General features: G+C 41.5%; 1 protein-coding gene across 2 annotated transcripts in view; it reads right to left on the minus strand.

Moving 5' to 3' along the window:
* dennd5a (DENN/MADD domain containing 5A) overlaps window positions 1-21020 on the minus strand; it is a 34768-nt gene extending 13748 nt beyond the window's left edge. The window contains exons 1-9 of one of the 2 annotated variants that reach the window (XM_041933722.1): window positions 20832-21020; window positions 10839-10904; window positions 9918-10027; window positions 8398-9082; window positions 3656-3843; window positions 2542-2853; window positions 1190-1405; window positions 856-1090; window positions 337-426 (exon numbers count right to left, since the gene is read on the minus strand). In XM_041933722.1, coding sequence (XP_041789656.1) covers window positions 337-426; window positions 856-1090; window positions 1190-1405; window positions 2542-2853; window positions 3656-3843; window positions 8398-9082; window positions 9918-10027; window positions 10839-10904; window positions 20832-20931 — 2002 coding nt within the window. In that variant the 5' untranslated portion in view covers window positions 20932-21020. The remainder of the gene's footprint in view (window positions 1-336; window positions 427-855; window positions 1091-1189; window positions 1406-2541; window positions 2854-3655; window positions 3844-8397; window positions 9083-9917; window positions 10028-10838; window positions 10905-20831) is intronic. The other variant, XM_041933730.1, reaches the window with a different exon arrangement.
* Between the last annotated feature and the right edge of the window lie 1587 nt (window positions 21021-22607).

Below are 22607 nucleotides of genomic sequence, written 5' to 3' on the forward strand. Positions count from 1 at the left end.
ACCACTGTAAAGATCACTGATTCTGCTTTATTGTTCATAACATGATGTTCACCAAGCTTTGTAAAAACTGACATGTATGCAATGCATCAAGTATCTCACAGAGGGCTCTTAAATGTATAGTGATAAGAAAAAAGAACACGCACACTCTGTCCAAACTAGAGGGTTTTCTGCATAAAACGCTGTTCTAGTGCGTTCTGCTTTAAAGTGGTGGTATTATGCAGATAGGTTTAAAGAAAGCCCATCCATCTTCTGTGAGTGTACCTAACATAATGCGCTGCACACAGATTCAGAGAGCCGCCACCCAGAGATGTCTGAGGTAATGAGAGCAAATATTACGAAGGTGAGTGTGGTTGTTCTCGCCTCCGATGGCGTGAGGTCCAGGAGCGACAAAATCAGCTTTTTCACATCGCTTTTTAAGCAGGTTGTCTGCAAACAAGACGGCAATTACCACTCAGTTAACTCGAGAGGCAAATCTGTCACAAGTTCGCACCTTCAAATTACATTGTGACCAAACTCATCTGGACTTCAAATTAGTGGAGTTTTATGGGACTTTTAAATGTCTTCTTTAATTATATTCACAAAACTTTAAATTGCAAATGTTTCTGCTTTACACAGGGTCATAATTAAACTTTGAAGAGGTCCATTTTCTACTGTCTCAAGTGAAGATACTATGGTGAAGCTATTCATTTTCAAACTTTGGCTTCCCTCAGGAAGAGAAGTGTTTATCCTAAGATTGAGACAGGTCCAGAGAGCTGAGGCACATTGACACATTCAAGTACAATATTTGGTACTTTGAAAGCAATTCAATTAAGCTCTTTTTTTAAACAACAAGGATTTTCAGTATTTTTTCTTTACCTGCTTCTTCAATGTTTGTGCATTTCTGGTACATGGAGGTGCGCAGTGTGGGCGTGCGAACGTTCAGCATGCGAATCTTATCCACACGGGAGTCAAACACCCTCAGTGTGTGCTCCTTCTCCTCATCATCGTGACAGAGGATCTTACTGTCGATGAAGGAAGCAAACATCTGCGTTTCCAAGAAACGTGACAGGAAGGGCAGGTAGGGCTCCGGCTGGTCAGACAGGAAGGAGGCCTGCATGCACACAAATTTAAAGGCGGAATTCAATGTCATATACTGTGGAAAAGTAACACCCTTTGCCACAGTATGCAAACTGTATCTATAGCACTTCACCTTGTCAAAGTTCTGCATCTGGTCTCGATTGGTGAACCAGGACTCTTTGTCGTGGCTCGGCTGGATGACAAACACCTCGTAGTCTGCGAACATCTGGGTGAATCGGTTGGCGAAGACCTCGCGTACCTGGATGTTGAGCTGGTGCATCTTCAGCTCCTCCTCATCACACTGAAACCTCACATCTTTATTGCTGCTGGCATCCTCCCTCACCTCCAGCTGATGTGCACGAGCATTCAATGACACACACGCACACAAACACACACAGGAAAAATACCAAAACAAAGACAGAAGAGGAAAAAAGACGTGTGAGAAAGAAGTCAGATTAAGAAAAAGAATCAGAACAGAGGATTTTTTTCATGTTGCCTTATCTGACTGTTGTCACAGGCTGCTGATGAAGCAGAGGGGGTTATGGGAAAGGACTATAACACAAGGTCTTTTTTTAGCATGTCAGTGGGTCAGCTGGACAAATGCCAACAGCAGGGAGTTAAAATAACACAGAGCAAGCCTACTGATCCAATGACATGATCCAAGATTCTATTAAAGTCACTGCTCAGCAGTGAGTTTAGATAAGAAAATCATCAAGTGAGGTCTGACCTCGTCGCTGGAAAACTATACACTGACGTTGAGCTAATCCGTTCATGGAAAGCTAACGCCGGCTACTAGTGCAAAGCTGATTAGGTCGCACACACAGAGAGACATTCTCTAATTAGCAGCTAATTCATCCATCTATCAGTCTTTAGAGTGGGTTTTTCATCACACCGCTTTCTACTGTTTGTCAGACACTCAAGCCAAATGGAAACAAGACGGTAAAGACGGCAACTACATCTGCTGGTGTCCCCAAAGAGTTTCACCATCTAGGCTGTGAGACGTCGACCAGCAGCTTTTCAAAGGCACCCCCTGAGCCGATGTTTTGACCTGATGAAGCAGAACATCTCCAAGCCTCCACATGGCCGCGGGTAGCACTGTGTTAGCTCCCTGCTCTATTAGCATGATGCTAAAAACACTGATGGGAATTTTTGTAATAATTCAAAAATGATCTTTAAAGCTACATATCTAAGCATACCTTGACGATTAAAAAAAACATTTGAACAACAACATGCATCCAGTCCTGTGTGTGGCCTAACAGGCGCTCCTCCATTTGTCTATTGTCCCTCACTGTAATACTGAGATCACACCTATTTATATTAACAGCCTTGATGAAATAATGAACTTTTTCCCTATATTAGCTTTTGCCTAAGAAATATTGTCATAGTATCAACAGTCAGTATTTCATGATATAATAATATATGAGAATATATGAGACATGATTTGTGCAGCGCTTTTGTACCTCATGTGATGACATCATTTCTCACCTTCTCCAGGCTGACACCTGTCCTCTTGACCAGAGCCTGCAGTCTGGCGATAGTTTCATTCTCCCTCAGCAGGTAGGAGTTGAGGGGCGAGGCCAGGTTGCCGTTACGCTTGTCAGAGACCATATCAACGGATCGGAAGCCCCGGTACTTGGCCTGGCTGTCGCTGGTGTGAATGTTCCCCTCTGGAGACACGCCGAAGGACATGAGCACCTCTGAGATCTCCTGAATGAACTCTAGCTTGTTGGGAAACTGGGGCAGCTCCTCTGGCAGTTCAATGAAGTGGTTGTCGATGTCCACAAAACACAAGTTCGCCTGGAAGGAGACAAGAGACAAGATAAGTACGTAAAGAAACATAAATTATTGATCCTAATGCAGAAAGAGCAGGTGCAACATTAATATTATCAGCGATACAAGTTCAACAAGTCTGAGTGCGCTAATGCGAACAAGTCTAACAAGTCCTTATAACACTGTTTGAGATTTTACAGTCAAATTCCTTGATTTATCGAACATGTTTGACATTACATTGTCTACATTTGTCTGTGTGAAAAACAGGAAGCAAGAAGGCTTAGTCCCGAGCTAACTGATGACTGAAAAATCAAGCTGGATCACACTCTGCTGAGAGCAGTAACTGGCCTTGAAATACCCCTGTACACTGAGAGCAGCATGCAGGTTAAAATACTAAGTAAGTAGACACTTCAAAGAAGCTTAAAATGCAGCCACAAGAGAAATGAGAGGGAGAAAACTGTCCTCTGTGGCTTGTGTCAGCAGTACAACAAAGGCCTTACCTATGCAGAATGACAATGATAAACCTGCTTGTTCAAGATGTAGCAAGCGTGCTTTCGCACCCAAATGAAAGACAAGGACGGATGCATTCACTAGTAGCCAGATCATGTTCTCCCAGCTTTTTGCACAGACAGAAATAAATAACAAGCTAATAAACTCCATTAACAGGCAAAAGCAAGCATAAGTGTGCAGAAGGTTGAGGGACTAATAGATGTAGGAGGATCTACAGCACCGCTCACAATACAGGGAATTTAGCAGCAATTTGAAAATAACTCAAAAGCAACTGCTCAATATAAACTAAGTGTGGGAAGACACTACATTGTGGTTGTACCTCCTGTGGCAGCTCCAGCTTGGTGCGGTCATCCTGTCCATTGGAGTGGAGGCCCATGAGATACGGCACAGGGGCATCCAGGAAGTGGAGGAGGGAGGCAGGCAGAATGGGAACGTACACATGCTGCCACTGGAAGGGGAACATCAAGGCTGTGATGCTCTCTGCCACCGTCATCAGCCTCTGGTAATCTGTTTCACACACACAAAGAAAGCCAACAAAAATTAAAGGCTGTAAATGATACGTGCCAGCAGTGTATACAGTGCACATCACAGGGTTCATTTCCTGACTTGATTATTACTTTCACGTCTCGGTGATTGTAAGGAATCTGAGGGAACACTTTGGTCTTCGTGACTGGTGGTTTCCACAGCAGAATCATCACAATCAACACATGCAAATGCCCGTTCAATGACGTGATAAGTGTTAATTCAACATTTACTAGACAAGAGCAGAGGATTTTTAGTATTTTCATTATAGTTTACAGGCCCACTGGAGCAGTGGACCGTCTCCATAACATCTTTAATCTGTTCTGAACTAATTAAGAGGATTTTAGAGACAAAATTGACATTAAAAGAAAAGGAAAAAAAACTTGCACAATTCTTTTCCCCACATTGAATTCTCAAAAAAAGCTCTGGGCTACACTGCCTTTGCCTGATAAATGTTGCTTATTCCTCCAAAAACACTTGGGCCAGTAAACAGCACATGACAGAAGCGTTGTGCAACATGTCTGTTATTCCAGTGAGATTACATTGTTTATGCTTCAGCTCTTCTGATTGCACTCCGGGTTTGAAATCTATCAACTGCTCCACGTGACACGTTAGCCAATCCCGCTATGTCTGCCGTAACCACACATTTCCATCCAATATATTAGCATTAGCTTTGTTAGTAAGCATAGCAGTTGTTGTTGTTTCACTAACACGATGAGACAAAAGACGGCACCCAACTAGAGCTGCAACAATTAATTGATTAGCTGTCCACTATTAAATTAGTCCCCATATTTTCTAGTTCCTTTACTCCTTTATGACAGGAAACTGTATCTTTGGTTGTGGACAAAGCATGACTTTTGTGGACTCTTGGGATTTGGGAAACATTTTCTGATACTTTACAGATCAAAACAACTACTCTGACAACATTGAAAATGGTCCGTTGCAGCCCTACACCCAACCCCACCTCAGCGTTAACTCTTCACCCTGGTTTCCTTTGTTATTCAATGCTCTGTAAACGTAGGAGTGGAGTTAAGAGCTCAATGACCAAACTGAAAAAAAATGACACACAGGCTGTGTCCAACTTTGGGGTGTGGATCCTCATCAATCCTCAAGTCCACATCTGGAGACCAAACCATAACAAGCTAATATGGTCTGACCAATAATAAACACTGTTGCAAATGCACTGAAAAACGCTTGACAATCAAAGACAAATCTGGTCACGGCCTCTGTTCTCCACTATCTACTGAGTGCTGATGAACTTTTGAGGGAATATTTTGCCCTTGCTGTATGGCTGTTTTCACTGAAGTTGAGGATCTGAATATTTCCTCCACCAGTGGAAAAGTTGCCACTGAAAACTGTGCATTCCCCTGTTTGGCACAGGTATTTACACCGTGTTGCTCATTTTACGGACACCACACAGGTGTAAACTCCTACATTTTTTAAAATTCTTGCCTGCCTGAGCAGTTTTGGTTACTGAGCCATCATATTTGAGGAAGAAGTCCTGTGAAGGACCTTTGTGGCCTGCGTCCTACAAGGCTCCAGACTCTGAACTGTGACACAGCTACAGTCAGCTGGTCCTCTGGCTAACCTTAAATTCCTTTGTCATGACTCCACACAGCAACACTCATTCCTGCTCAGGCTTTCACACTTAAGTCAACTGGTATACATGCAAATATGTGTCCGGTCCTCCTCATCTGCATTCCTGCTCTATCCTGTTGACACGTACTGTACATTCAGCAGAAGCTGTGCCTCTCCCGTTATGGTGCCAGAATAAATACCATTCCTTCATTTGGTCATGTGCTGGTTCATGAGAAGAGGCTCTCACCCCAGCCTGGAGCTCCCCCTCGTCCCCCCTCCCAGCAGGCTTCCTCTCCCAGGATGGGGACAAGAATACTAACATCACCCGTCTGCTCTTAAATTAGGCCACCACAACAAGAAACCACTTTAAGTCAAAGTCACAGAGTCAAGTGCCGCTGCTTATATTCGCAGATGCATGGGAGCGGCGTGTGCTTGAAGTGATGCTTGAAGTGTTCAGTTAATGTACTGAGTGCAAATGTATGCAGTACAGCAGGCTAAAAATACACTGAACACACAGAAGTGAAACTGCTACTGATCTTACATATCATCACTACACTGATCAAACAACGTGTCTGACAAAATGTGTTCCGTGTTAGTTTAACAGTCTCAGTTCGTGGCTTGGCAATAATGGAAGCAACTTACTGATTCTGATCTGTTAATATTTACATTTGATCAGAGGTGAAGCCAAAGAGCCTAAACTCTGGCTTTTCCTTGCTGTTTGTCAGTGGAAATGTCCAGTTCACACAATTAATAGCCGTGTCCAGGGCAGCATTAATGACTATTTTAATTGCCGATAGTGAATAATGCCCTTAAACTTAATGTCAGATGAAGCATCTCTGTGCCTCAGACGTGCAAAATCCTCAGTACACACCCCGATCTTCCTCTCCAGCCACCCTCAACCACACAAATCATGTAAGAGACAGGAAATGCCCATGAAACAACAATAACAAATAATTGCAACATGTCACAATGGCTGACACATGATTGACATGCGATGTGCTTCCTGTTTGAGAAAGAAGGAAGAAGCAGCAGACAGTGTTTGAACATCTTGTCTTTTATGGCTTCATGGAAGAGCCTTTTTTTAAAATCATTTTAATCTGCCATTTTTAGCACATGGCACATACAGTCTTCTCCTTATTTGCGGAGTATCCCTCTCCTCTGTGTCTGTGTTCAAGTGCGCGGCGTCTTTTCCCCTAACAATCCCTCATTTCTTCTCAGTGGAAGATTGCCAGGGTTTAACTCTACACAACACCCTTCACACGTTCTGCAGTGATGAGCCTCTTGGGGGGGCGGGGGTGAGGGGGGGAGGCATGATGTCACTTCCAACCAATAATAATCATCCTGCATCATTGCTATCCTCCCTGTCTCCCGGTTGCCTAGCAACACCACAGCTTTCCCCCCCTTAAGAGCTTCTCCCCCCGGCCCCTGGCGTTTTGTAAACCATTTGCCTCTCTTGCCATTGTAATGGATCCAATCACCACACCAGACCCAGCATCCTTAAATGATTTCCTTGTTCCTCCTCGAACACACACACACACACAGACACACACACACACACACTCTAAAATGGTGAACAATGACATGAATGTCACCTTTTCCATAATCTGCTTTGCAAAGGATGGTATGGATTCATCTTTACTGAGCAGTTACTGCTAATAAATAAATACTGACAAAGATTGACCTCTCAGCGTTTTGGGACTGCCAACGGGGCTTCTTGGAATCAAAAGCTCCCAAGAAATTAAGTAATTTATTGTCAGGCTCTTGCTGTGTGTTTTGCTTGAAGGATGAATCACAAAGAAGACAAATCACAGCAACCAGAAGAAGCCCAGCAGCTCAAATGTGCAAACAAGATGAACCTACACCGCAGTACACACACAGACACACACATACATGTGAGTCCTGGAGGAAGGAGCTGCCTGCGATGGGTGAGGGGGCCATTGTTGACACACGCTGCTACTCACACTGCATCATTTCAATGGAAACACTCAACAGGTTATGTAAGCCCCTGGATAATAGTCCCGCCATGCATATCAAACATGTAATCGCAGCCTTCGGCCATGGTTTTTGTTCATCCCGACATTTTAGATTCTAGTTTCTGAAGTTAGAGCTGGATAATGGAGCGACAGTGGAACAGTGACACAAGGTGCAACACTTTCTTCTCAGTGTATTAATTGAAACAAATCAGAAAAGTGGAGACTGCATTTAGTTTTTCTATTAAGCCCTGGCGAATTAAATGAGAAATTCATTCAAGTAGGACCCGGGAAATTAAAAGCAAACATGAGGATGAAAAAAGCTGTGCCTGAATAAATACTTCTCTCAAGGATATCATTAAGGAGGCAGTATACTTCATCAGAAGTGTTTGTTGGATGGTTGAACAGCCTCTGACTCCGCTCCATATTTTTTCCAGACGTCGGATGAGGGGGTGCTGTGCCTGACCATTTCTGTAACTTTCCGAAACCGACTTTCACACCCAGTTCATGCGGTGATTGCTGCATAGTTTTTTTTTTTTTTACGCAAATAGTAATTTAAGCCTTCCTTCCATCCATCCATCCATCCAAAATCTATAATGACAAAACAGTGAGGAAAGCCTTAGTGTTACATCAGCGTGTAACAACCTGGTCCGGACACAACATCTAGCCTCATGTCATGACACTGATCTGTCTCCCAGCTCCAGAAACATCTCTTGAGACTTCCTCTACAAACAGGATCCCCAATAACAGCAGAAAATGCTTATTTTTTCTTGCTTTCCCATTTCCACCTCTTGAGAAAACATGCACAGTGTTTATGAATAGTGTCCATTCTACACCAGTATCTAAAAGTAAGCTTGTCTACTTGTCTATATGTTTTTATAACATAGCTGTAATGTGAGCAGGATGTGTAGGTACTTGTAATCAATGCATCCTAATGGAACAGGATGCTGCAGGTTACATGAAAACATTGAGTGTAACAGTAGCTGCTTACGCTGTGAGTAGAGCAGTATCTGCATCTCCAGCAGGGCGCACGTGAACAGCTGAAGAACGTTCTCCACCCCCAACAGATTAAACATCTCACTGATGGGAAAGTCAAAGAGCGGCAGCTCAGATGTGCTCGGCCTCTGGCACACCACGGGCCCGTAGACGCCTGAGAACTTCAGGGACCGCCCGGACGGGGGCATGGGCACCTCATAGAGGATGTTGTAGATGTAGCTCTCCAGCGGCAGGGGTGGGGGCTGGGGCGAAGAGACGGCCTGGTGAAGCTGCTGCAGCACCTTCCTGCAGGCCTGAGGGAAGGCCATGGGTGTTATCAGGCAGATGCACTTTGACACGTACAGCGTGTCGCGACTGATGTCATATGAGTTGAAGCGCTGCAGGCGGGAGATGGAGGGCGCAGCGTGGAGCACGGGACGAGGCTGGGAAAGCTGGTGCCGCTGGTCCTCGAGTCCTGGTGGCGAGGTGGGAGTGTGCAAGATGTCGTACTGCTCTGCGTTGTGCATGTGGTACAGAGTCTGCATGGCACTGCAGATCTGCTTACTCGTCACCTCCTCGAAGAAGGTGAGGGCGAAGCCATAGGTTCGAGAGCCGTCCTCTCTGGTGATGATAAAGGAGTGGAACTGAGGCTCCCGAGAATCAACCTGCGTCCTGAACGCCAGACCCTTTGGCATACAGAGCTGTGAGTGGACAGACAGACCACATCAGATGGGGGACATCAGACTACATCAGAACCGATTTCATTGTTGAAAAGACAAGTTTTTGAGCAGTTATATGATCTTATCTTTAAAAATTTAACTGATGCTATTTGACATGATTTTATTTAGTTTTGTTTCTGATTTTGAAGGCATCGTGAAACATTTTGGGCAACATGTTTCTTCACTTTCTTTCTTCACAGTACAGACACGAGAGTGGAAAGGTGAGCTTAGCCTAGCCTCTCATAAAGACTGGGAACTGGTGGAGCTAGCCTAGCTCTGTCCAAAGGTCAAAATTGTGCCTTACACGACCTCTTGTTTAAGAACAAAGAGTTTTTTTGTTTTTACAGTTACATAAAAATTACAATTTGAGGTTTTAGAGGCAGTTATGTAACGACACATGAATAGCCTGGCTCTCTACACAGCTAGTAAATTACTATCAATCAAACAATATATAATGTGTTCATCAGTGAGCTGTAGAGGCTGGCAGGTGTATCTTTACTACCTTTGGTCAGAGCCAGGCTAGCTGTGTCCACCTGTTTCCAACCTTTTTGCTAAGCTAATTGCTGAATTATTCCATTCATGATTCTGAGCTGATAAAATTAGCTACCTATTTTTTTCTTCTATACAGGTCAGCATTACTTAACACTGGAACACAGTTCAACACATTAACTTTCTGTGTTCTCTAATTTCTGTGATTTTGCACACATTTGTGGGATCGCAACACAAAGTTAAAATACTCATATTCGTGTTGTGATCCTGATGTCGACACTGTACCACACTATTACTCAAGTATAAAGCAAATGTACAGCAATCATACCATGCCAACTGCATCCTGGTCAAATGGATTCCACTCGACATTGTCTGGAAAATGTGCTAGAACTTTGGATTTAAAGGTCCTCCGCAATGGACTCTGCTCAAAATTCTCACCTGAAAGTGAAAGAGACAAAAACAAAAACAAAAAAGGGGGAGAAACAGTGAGCACACGATTCCAGATGTAGGTGGAGTAGCAGAAGAACAGTCTGATCGCAAGCAGGTTTGAAGTGCCAGGCGCAACTCCAGAGGAAAGAGCTAGTCAGCATGTTCCTCTTGAGAGGAACATTGTATTGCATCATATAAAGCTGTCATCTGCATCCTGCTCTAGAAAGTAAACATAATGAAATATTCAAACAGGCAGCATCTAATGCTCCAAAACGGAGAATTTATCCGAGGAAAACAAATGTAATTTATGGATCTTAATGCTTCCTGACAGCTTTAATGGCAATACAAAGGAACACACAAAATAATCAATCATAGAAAGCACAAATTGAGTTGATTTGAACCCAGAGTAAAAGCAGAAGTGATGCACACACCAAGGCAGGACTGAAAAGTCATTCAGAGTGGAGGGGGGAGAGTAAACATTGACCAAGCAATGCCAGCGCAGGCAGCACTGGATTCATGTGTGTGTGTGGGAGAGAGAAACAGAAGCAGAGTGATTGTCAAACATCAGCTCATTGTTCAGCTGCTGCTGAAGGATGTGAGGGAGAGGGCGGGGGGGCAAAGAGAAACCAGGAGGAGAGAAATCAGAGTGCGCAAAAACAGAAAGGGCAAGTCCCCGTAACTGTGCAGAAAATAACAGCGAAGACTCAGAGTTTCTGAGAAAACAAAAACAACGAAAACAAGGTGTGCCAGGTTAGAGGTCTAAGGGTTAAAGCTGAGCTCAGGTTAAGAGGGGGAGGAGTGTGTGTGGTGGGAGGGTTACCTTCATTTGCCAAATTTCCTCTGGCCCCATCTCTGAATTTAGTAGCTTCTATATACTGGCATAAAGCTACACAACAAATAAAACAAAAATATAATTAAAAGCCTGGTACTGGATGGGTAGCGCATCACTTCTCAGTTTGTGCAAACACATCCCGACAGCTCTGCTCTGAGAACAAGCTGCACACAGACACAGGACATCATGGTGTACGGTGGGTATGCTAATTCAGGGCAGCTGGTGGGGTTATGATACGAGGATACGGCGTATCTGTGTCATGGTTTCCTCTTCGTTTAGAGATCATGCAAATCCATACTGCTCTTATATGGATTATATTCTCAACACAAAGAGCCCACAGCCATGCTAGCGGCTGTGTGAGGCTGCACAGCAGTGCTTGGAGCTAAATGCTAATGTCAGCATGCTAACGTGCCCACAGTGACAATGCTATCATGCTGTTGTTTGACAGGTAATGTTAACATGTTCACCATCTTAGTTTAGCATGTTAGCATGCCAACATTTGCCAAGTAGCACTAAACACGAAGTACAGTTGCGGCTGATGGGAATCTCATGAGTTCTGCAGATACTCAGGCTTTAAACAAATCGACAAACAGAAATTTTGAACTGTTGATGGCAGTCGATAAAAAATTCAGGGAACACAAAAGTTCTTGTAATTCATCACCTGGCAACCATACATGTTGACATATTTCCATCTGTGGCTAAAAATGGTTTAAATCCAGCTTCAAATGACAGTTCAGTGTTACTAATGGAGGACTGAATTGTTTTGGCTGAGTACTAAGAGTAAAATCTGTATTTTTCTGATCCAAAAACTGACAATGAAATGATCCTATGAGTAAGTAGCCAAACCCTGATGTAACTATTTTAATAACACATAACATGTTAAAGATATAATGTGTATTATGTAAGTTGAGGTTGAAGTTCACAACAAATGCACTCTTTACTCCTGTTTGGGTAACATCAGCTGCAAACTACAGTGCCCAGCTGTTCCAGGCCATTACTCAGCTGTTAATTCAAGTTCTTCAGTAGGACTTCAGTAGAACCAACACATTTTATGGGATTTGTTCCCAGTACAGAAAGAGTAGAGTTAGCTTCATACTTTGTGATTTACCATGTGCTATGTAAAAGTACTTCACAAAGACATGATGTGACGCTGCAATAACTTTCGACATTCTGTGCTTTTAATCTCACGTTGAAAAAGCATCTCAGTCTGTGTATCTCATCAGTCATGGGGCCGACGGAGTGAATGGCTGCTCTTGTGCTGCAGGCCGACTGGCCCTCGAGCTGAGTTGGAATATCTAACATTTCACATGAAAAAAAGACCCTTCATGCAGCCAGGCAATTCTTTTTGCTGTCCTCTTCATGCATGACATCTGCCGACGAAACAGTCCTGCTGGCAGAAACGCACATTCATGCAGCACGCCAAAGCCAAATGTGAGCTGTGTGACACATGCCGTCAACTCTTTCCTAGTTTCACCACGTCAGCTTCAAACGAAAGCTGCTCTCAGGCTGATACGGCCTGCGAGATATGAAACTAGGGCTTTCCTTACTGGCCTTTTTGTCGACTGTATTAGGGGTGAGAAAAATCCATTTTCATTGCACCCATGATTTGACTCAAAGGTGACACACACAGACAAGAAATGATGACTCTATCAACTCTCTTCCTAGATGATTACGTTTATTCTCGCTGAGAATCTTGGTTGAAATTTTGAGAACGATGGATGACCGTTGGATCTTACCTCAGGTAAGAGGTTTACCTTGTGTCATCACAAATGTACCAGTGATTCACTATCCCCTAATTAAGTCCACAGTCTTATCCTTCTCCAACACAGTAGGGGAGGTGTTGAGTGGAGCAACAAACAAGTTCACATTAGATTCTTCAGTACAATGAAGTGAATCCTGGTCAGGGAATAAAAGTCTTAAGGATTAGATGGTTTAATCTTGGGGTTACTTTTATATCCAAACAGCCCACAGGGGAGATGCTAGGCCAGGAAAGCAACTGAGACTCAAAAAACATCAGCAACCAAAGTTAGGTCAGACACTGAGATTATTATGATAAGTAGGAATGGAGAAAAATAACTTAATTCCTTATCATTTCTTTTATAATTTAGGACCTGTGTTTAATCACCGTATTTAAAGCATATAGTTGTTTTTTTTACTTTGTTTTATGAGGATAAAAACTCTGAAAAAACAAACCGACTTCTCTTGTTCATGAGCACGTGCTTTTAGGTCAAATCCCAAGACAGAGAGTGAAAACAGACATGGTGCATGATGATGTGACTGAAGTTGTTGTTGTCACGACAAAGTCAAGTACTATAATAATACAACATCTGGAAGCATCTGGCTGTGAAGCTGGAGACGACATGTCGCTTTATTCGACCTGCAGCCTCAGTTATTGATCTTCTCAGAATGTCGTGTATCATGGCTAATGGTAATGTTCAGTTTGCATAAATCAAACCCACAGTCTGCACACAGCAGGCCTCAGTTGCTGACTGTAATTATCAGAGGCATATGCAAGCAGAATATTACAGGACATGTAGCGAGAACAAAACATTCCTATCTGACCTGCAAGATAAGAAAAGCATAACACAGTGTTGTCCAAAGCCTAAATTGATAGAAATGAACTCAATGATAAGCCTGAACTCGTGGTGTCAGTTAGTTTAACAGGACTGTTGTGATAAAAATGATGACACGGACACTAAGGTTTGTCATTTTCTTTTCACCCATCGATTACATGGTTAGCGGTTACTTAAAGAAACATTATGTGTGGTGTATGGAGAATAATTTCACCCAGACAGAAAAGCAAAAATATCAAATAAACTATTATCATATTGTACAATAATTAAGCCTTTTTTTTAGCATTTTTATGTCTTATTACAGACAGTAGACAGATGACAGGAAAAGTTCATGGTAGAACTCAAACCATGCCATAATTAAATGTTAAAACAGAAGCAGAAACAGGAAATTGGATATGACAAATGGCAATATGAAAATAAAAAGAAATTGAAACTCCTTGAATGTTTGAAAAATTGAAATTAAAAAATTAAAAGCCTAAATACTAAAAGCTTGTATTGTAACGTAATATGAAAAGGAAGCAGGAAGAAAAAGAAGAAGAAGAAGAAGAAGAAAACAAAAGCATATATAATAAAAACAGGAAGGAAAAATGACTTTTAGGATATAATAGCTAAGGTATTTCCCTTCTAATTCCAGTTCTGATAAAAAAGATCCTCCATAAAGGTGTCATCATTGTACACACATCTTTACTATTCTTTTGGAGAAATAAACAAAATATATACTTTTATTTTGGAAGCATTATGCTAACATTGTATCTTTCCCTTGTGTTTCCAATAGGATCACCTGGTATATCACAGTTTGCAGCTCGGGAATGCACTCGTCGACATAAGCACCAACAAACTACAGCGGGAACATTTTCTTGATTTGTCATATCTTCCAACAAATGGACTGTGATGCCATGAACGCGTGGACCGGTAGCAGTGGGAGTAGAGCGTCACTGAGCTCTGGCTCCTCGCCGTTTTCCCTCATCCTGAAAGCCAGGGACCACCCACAGCTCTGCACCCGCCCTGTGCTCATACACCCTCACAACTACTGTAGCATGGCCCACTGGGCTCAGACATAAAGGGATGCACCTCTCTGACAAGAAAGCCACATTCAAACACGACTCGACTTGACTGCTCGCAGCAGAACGTGGTGAGGATGCTGCTAACGCTTCAAAATAGCTCCGCAGCAAAAACATCAACACTTATTCACCCGGAGGACCCGGCGCTGACAGAGCATGATGGCTCACTTTCAGCTCACACTCAAAGCTTTCACAGCTTACACTCCTAACAGAGACATTATAGTTTTTTTTGTCAATAAAAGGATACAATTTTATTTAGATTTATATTTTTTATTTATTTATAAGATTTTAATTTGTTCACTTGCTACAGTGTGGGAAAGGATTCTAAACTGGTACTTTAGTTTTACTGAAGACTGGCACACTAACATCGCTGTTTTTCCTCATCAGGATCAGTGGGTATTTGGGTAACACCACTTACAGCCTAGCTGCCAATAAATACCAGCATCCTGTTTCTTGGGTAACTTTAGGGGAAAAACGTGGTTAAATAACTGTCAAAGAAAAATGTCTATGTGTCAAAGACTTCCTTTAATTGCACTGAACCAAGATAACACCTAGCTGACAACATAAAGGAAGATCAGCAGCACTCGTAAACTTGTTCTCAGTTTATACATTTTCAGCTGTTGTTGGTTTATTTATTGTTTTAGCATATTTTATTGTTTGAGTATATTTTTATTGTGTTGGTATATTTTATTTCTGGTATATTTTCTTTTTTATTGTATTTATTTTTACTGCATGTTTATTTTATTCCCTTATCTTTACTTATTTTATTCTCTTTCTTATCTTTCTTATTATCTACACAGGGGTTGCAATGCAAATTTCGTTGACACGCTCAATGACAATAAAGGATTCTTGATCTTCTTGATTGTATAAAACGTCTTTCAGGGATTCTCTGCTGCCCTTTCAGGTGTATTTGATCTTATGGATGGGTGATGAAGAGGCAGAAGACCCTCTGTTGCAAAGCAGATTACGCTATTAACAGTAATTTATCTTGTAACTTTTAGATTTGAAGAAAATTAACATCTGTACCACCTACTGTAGCAACAGTCTCCTTTTAGAGTAGCAAAATGCTAATTTAGCCTGAATTATGCACACGCTTGAACAACTCCAGGGCCTGGAACTGGCTCATCCAAATGTAATGGAGCCATTGTTGCTGTGATTAATTGGACCTGTGCTCTCTCTTCTTCACAATGTCACAATGTCTGCTGTCAAAAAGTTTCGGCTTATAGACCCTTGAGACATGTTTTTCTGATGCCGTTTCGAGTTTGTTGACGTCCATAATGTCTGTAGACACAGCAGAAGTAAAGAGACAGCAGAGCTAAATGACAAAAGGAACACAAACCGGGCATTTAGTCACGAACTTGAAACAAAGCCAGAGATAAATACAAACACCAGCCAGACTGATATCTATATCGCATCTACAGCTCACAGGAAGAAATCCTTCAAATCTTACGATGCTTTGACGTAACAGCTGAAAAGCTCACAAAACATCTGTTAGCAGCCATGAGATTGGACTGCAGAGAAACTTGACCTACAGAATATATGCTGTGTTTTAGACAAGAATGTGCAGGTTTAATCACTCTGCCATGATGGGAAAGAATGTAAACCCTGACCATTCAGGAGCACCTCTGTGCTCTTGCCTCAAGTCATATTCAAACAGGGAACAATACGTTTATACATTCATCGAAAGCTTATCCAAAGAAAGACTGTGATGTTTCAATTTGTTAATGATATCCTAATGTTATTTAGTGCGGGAACATGAGACTCTTCATGATCTAACGATCCTATAGGTTTATATTAAACTAAACTGATTGAAGAAGCAGTTTGTATTGTCAGTTGTATTGTCAGATGTGTGATTGGATGTTTCTTGCCAAAATGCATCTTGGGTGTCGTAGTTAACTTCTCCGCTGAAGTTATTGCGTCCACAGGACTGTATCTGTGACTTTTTATCGAAGAAAGAGCTATTTTCAAGCGCAGTTGTTCTTTTTTAATCAATCCAATCCAAACCATATGAGCGCTCCAACTGTCAGTCACATAACATTGTCTATGTGAAAAATGAAGGGGACCTTTACTTACTAGAACCAGGGCTGCTGACACTCTAAAATGAAATGATTAATAGGAGAACTGACAGTTGAATGTATAAGAAAGCTAATCATTACAGCCCTGTGAGCCAGTATTTTCTTCTAGCTTACTTGGTCAGGTTCTGAGTTTCTAATACTTCTGTGAGTAAAAGTCAAGATAAACTACAGCTTCAAAGCCATGTGAAATCTGTAATGAAACTCTCTCTCTCTCTCTCTATATATATATATATATATATATATATATATAGATGGATATATTTTCAAGTTCATTTTTAAAAAAACACTGACAGGGGAGCCTTTACAGGCCCATAAATAAACAACCCAATGAAAATATGAAAGCCCACATGATGCATTTAAAGCCAGCTTTCGTGTTGAGCCATTCATCCTCATTTGTTTGCTGAGTAGGATTGGGGGAGAGAGGCTGCCTGGGAAATTCAAAAGGATATTTAGCATTTGAATAAGTGTAGCCTGTGTGCGAGTGTACTTATGTCCCTCAGCTCCCTGTGTTTCCAGTGTCGCCTGTGAGGCTGCTGGGTCATACATATGCTAATCAGGTCCTCACTGTGCTGCCAGACACTGCGCTTTAAGGAAGTTTTGGTTGTTTCTTTGTGTGCCACTGTACATAAATCACCACTGCACTGTATTAAAAACGAGGAGCGCATTGTGATTAAATCGTTGGAGGAAACCACCAGAGAGTTTGATTTGGCTCATTTCATTCATGGCATCCATCAATAACCAGCAGTTTTCTTGGCAAAGTTAGAGTAAGGCTTACTTTAATTGATTTTAAATGTTTAAATCATTGGCCCTATGATTACTGAATAATGTTCATTCATCTGTTCAGTAACTACAACAATCAGTCAAAATAGATGACGGTTAATGCTCTATCGACCGACTAATTAATTAGATTAGAATTTTCCCGAGCCCATGGTGGCATCTTCAAACTTCTGGTTTAACCCGACCACCATCATCCAAAAACATGTTTCCTTTCACAATCACACATGATACACAGGTGGCAAATCCTCACATTTAGAGCCAGAGAATGACTTAAATGATTAATTGATTATCAAAACAGTTGCCAACTGATTATCTGTCAATTAACAGTTTCTTTCAGAGCAAGTATTCAAATATTTTTCAAAAAGGTTGAAAAAGCTCTATTCTTGGCATCATCTGCAAAATGAACACTTCAGTGGTTGAATCCATTTTTCACATATTTACAGTTTTGTTTCTCCATAATGTAATTGCTGTTTCCCAGCATTTGCCTAACATATACTAACATATCTAACATATACATATATGGCTACAAGTAATCCAAAGATTCAAATCTGACACAATGAGACACTTTCTACTGTATGTTCACAGCTGAATTAAAACTCAAAAGAACTTGAAGGTACACCTTTATCTGATGTTTAGCTGACATTATCATATGTAACCTGTAACAATGGAATTTCCACACCATTTCATCTCTTCAATGCAAAACTGAAAGTCGATAAGGGCAAGCCCCTAACCTCTTCCCACGGCAAACATCAGCAACATGCAGTAAGTGGAGCAGCTTCTGAGATGTTTGACCACAGAGCCCCAGTTTGTGCTTCTGTGCAAGCTTTCAACTGCTTACATCTTTGTCCAGTCACAAAGAACTGCTATCATTCACCCAATGGCAGATTTATAATAGAAAAAAGTATTTTACTCCATTAGAGGCATTTGAAAATTGGAAAGATAATTTGAAAACATAATAATATAGGTACTAAGACATTACTCTATATAAAAACTCCCCCTGTATTTAAAAGGAAAAATGAGTCAGAAATAAACACAGTGTTCATGCAGCTGATTATTTCAGAGTCTGAGAGTTGAATGAATTTAATTAGCTGACACAAAATAACTAATAAGCAATTAATTTTGCTGCCACTCTGTGGTACCAAACCACATTTTGAAGAAAAAGGTACACCAGGGTTTTCTCTGTCCACACTAATGCAAGGCTGACAGTACTTTCATATGTGCTCACTCTCTTGAATGTTTTCCCAAAGCTTTAATTTCAGGAGTGGAAAAAATCAGTTTACTTTGGATGGAGGGCCAAAATGTTCTTGAACTGCTATTAATTTAATCAATTTCAAGTAAATTTGAACTCAATTGGAAACAGGAACTTGAATTACAGGAAGCAAAAATAGGAAACAAAATTGGTAAAGTTATTGCTTTAAGAAGGAAATAACTTTCTTTCAGCTACAGCAGCCAACGCAGGCCTCTCACTCTCTGCTGAGTCACAATAAATCACACAGAAAAGGGACAGAAACTGCACATGAAACTGACTTTTCACTTAAGTTGATCCTTATCAATCACTGTGTTGTGAACAGCAGTTTCACATTTTTTTTTCCCCACAAGACAAAAAAAATCAGTAAAAATAGCTGAACTAACTGGGTTGTTGTCTGAAGCCAAAAGAGCATATAAGCAGTGGCCCCATCAACAACAGCTTATACCTACACCTACAGACATTTACTCACAACAGGCTCAGTGCAGCAGATTTGCATTTGGGTAGTTTGCCTGGCTGATTCTTCTTAATGTGAACGATTAAATCTAAAAGCATCACATCACTCTTTCTAAGCCTGTTTGTCCACTTCAACACTTGGGGTTTCCCTGAGAATATGGGTTGGCAGGGGGTCTGGGTTGCTGCGGGAAAACCCTGACATGACTTGGTGGGGGAAATGTTGGAGTTGCCAGACATTTACGCTCCAAATGACACAAATAATCCACCGTCAAAAGTCTAACACTAATATTTAGCAAACATAATTCCCACCTCAACTGATGTCTTGAGTCTGCTGTGACTCCCAGAGGAGACAAAAACTCCAGAGTGTTAATTATTACACCTTTTTTTTTCCCTGGGTGGAGGCACCTTCAGGGCAAACTATAATGGCCACACAACCCAACGCACCTGTCTGTGACAGAGCCAAATAAATAAAATAATACTTTTCCAATTATCAGCGTCATCCACAGTTGACACAGCATGTCGTCAGAAGCATTCGCAGTCTTTGGAGAGAAGCAGTTTACAGTTTTTGGACCAAGACAAAACAGATGTCTTTGTCAGGTCCTGTTCTTTGAGGTGAAATGTGCAGCTCTGGTGCGATACCCTGTCACATTCCTTCTATCAGCTGTCACAGCTACTAAACCTGCTTCACAGGATGGCTGCTTCATCACATTTTTAAATGTCTTGATGTTTTGAAATCTTGCCACTTCACAAATGCAGCTGGGTAGATTGCTGGATCAAGTGTCTTAATCATTTCTGGTAAATCCATGTGCTGTCTCCAAGTGTGGCTTCCAACAATGCTGTCACGCTTAGAACCTGAGGCTGAAACCCATTTAATTTATGATCAAATCGAACATTCAACAACAACAAAAAAAATCTGCTGACCAGGGATGTAGAATGAGAGAAAGAACAGGCATGTCACATGGTTCATGCTCGGGGTCCAGACAACTCAGGGACCCTCAGGCCAAAACTTCCCATGCAGATATACTGGATGTGCACATCCTCTCTCTTTAAATCAAAACACATGCTCATGCAAGTAAAATCCTACAAACAGAAAAGGTCAAAGTCTATTGTACTCTTATGAGATGTTTGAGCTATTTAATTGTGAAGGGAAGGGTGTGCCCTCGGAGGAGGTGACGAAGAGGAGGGTAGCATGCACACTGTGGATCTCTGGTGGATGCTGAGGATGTCAGGGGTCGGTGACACGACATTAGACATTTTTGCCCCAGGGCATCCGACGGGTTAAAATAACCCGGTGACAGCTAGGAACCACTCCATGGCAGCACCATCAGCTGTAAGGACGTTAAGTTATATCGACATCAACCGACACCGATGCCTGAATTAACTGTAAGGAGCGTGTAGCTCACATAAAATATTGATTACTGCGCAGCACCGACATCTAATCATTTTGATATAGAGGGTGTGTAATAGTCAGGAGGGAATTTATCGACAGCCTTTGAATTAAAATTCACGTCAGTGCGTTAAAGAGACATAACAAGGCAGTAATCCCCTCGCTCCTCATCGAGCATTACAGACAAACAGGCTGAGAGAAGATGAGCTAGGCCTAACGTTATGATCGCGGTGTGTTAATCTTCAAAACCTACAGTCCATGTTATACGAGTAAATACACTACAGGCACGTTAAGACACAGTACAAGCTCAATAATAGCGCTGACCTGGTGTTATAACATCCTTTCCTTCCTGCCTTATTTGCTACAGCATCAGCGCGACATTAACCCCGATGGCTAGTGCGCTTACCGGACAGTTCGTCGGGTTCCAGCCCGCTTTCGGTGTCGAGTCCGCAGATCACAAAATAATCTGCGAACCGGCAGGAACCGGAGCTGAAGCCGGTGGTCATTTTGAGACTGGTCCGGTGGTACCCTTATCCCCTCAACAGGGAGCATATTAAAGGAACTCGGAGAAGTGATTTCGCTCTGCCATCACGGATGCTACGTTACTGCGAAGCTCGAAAACCAGCACAGATACCGAGTTGATCTGTTCTGCTAACGGCAACTGTCACGACACATCCGGCCGAGATCCTTCATAATAAAACGTCGCACCGAACTGCAAAAATCATACGTCAAATATGCTGCCGTATCCTAAACTGTCGTTTAATCTGTGGTGTTTTATCTCTACCTACCCTTAAAAAACACAAGTTGGAAACCGAATACACAAATCAATACATATTCAAACAAGTATATATGAATAACTAAAAGCAATGCCTTATATATTAGATATTTAAATATAACATTAATAAATAGTATGATGAACTAATAAACAAATACATATGTAAATCTGGTAGTGTGAAAAGAAATATTTCAGCCGAACCATACAATAGTTATGTTTTATGATTATTTGGAGATTAAACTGAACACTGTAAATTCTATATGTCGAAAATATTACACCTGGCTCGTAGATTATATGCACACTAAGAAAAATAACATATAACGGACATATAACTAACTATTTTTTCAATGGGCACGTGATATGTCAAAACAGCCCTCTTAGAAAGGTTTTGTGTCCATGAGTGTGTCCAACAATTAACTCTACTGACTACCTCGTGCATTATTTGTTGTTGAGACCAACTGTTCTTATTTTTAAGGACAATTTCATTACTTCCGGGTTTGCTGTCAGACTTTACACAGCCATAGAAATCAGAGCGTTGCAGTCGAAATGCATTGTGGTCCGTCAACAGCACCACCACAGCTTCATCTGCTTTCAATACATGAAGTATCACCAGACTGATGCCGTCGGTGCGTGAACCTGGCAGGAATTATTCTTAAACTGCTCTGCAGCTAAAGTGCATCTGCTGTTATTGTACATCAGAGACAGTATTCTATTCTTCTCTATTCAGCCCTCTGATTTAATGCAATGCATTTATTTCTAGGAGAGGCATCATAATTTGACCCCCTGGTTAGTTATTTGATGTAAAAGGATTTCATTGGCCTTTAAAAACATCAGAGTAGAACAGGCAACATTTTAACAGCATTCAAAAGTAGAGATTAGAACACATGTACACAGAGACCACTGCTTGAACACAATACTGATTGTAAAAGACAGTAAATTTGATGAAAATTACTTCATTTATCTTCATTGTTTTTATCTTTGTTGTGATTGTACATCCAAACTAGATTGAACTGTTATGAAACGGTTGCTCTCCACATTTCAGAAGCAGATTTGGTGGTTCTCAAATGTGGTCAACAAGCTGAACTGTGACCTCACTCACATTTTAAAATCCACATCAATATCCCGAGAGTCCTGTCTAAAACATTGTAGTGTGGTAATTTCTTTCAGGGTTCAAATGATTAATTTTTACTGTTGAACTAGGTATAAAGCTCCCCCGATTAATGTATATTATAAGCATTCACACGGCAGCACATGCTGTAAAGCCGAACAGACAACTGCTTGGCAGAAATGTTACAATATCACCACCTGGTGGCAGCAAGGCCTCACTCTTGACTACATTATGACCTTAATACTTCATTGCTCGAAATCTCCAGGTTTGAAAGAGTCGCAAGAATTTAGTATTACATT

This window comes from Chelmon rostratus, chromosome 1, assembly GCF_017976325.1.
Source record: "Chelmon rostratus isolate fCheRos1 chromosome 1, fCheRos1.pri, whole genome shotgun sequence".
Classification (NCBI taxonomy): domain Eukaryota; kingdom Metazoa; phylum Chordata; class Actinopteri; order Chaetodontiformes; family Chaetodontidae; genus Chelmon; species Chelmon rostratus.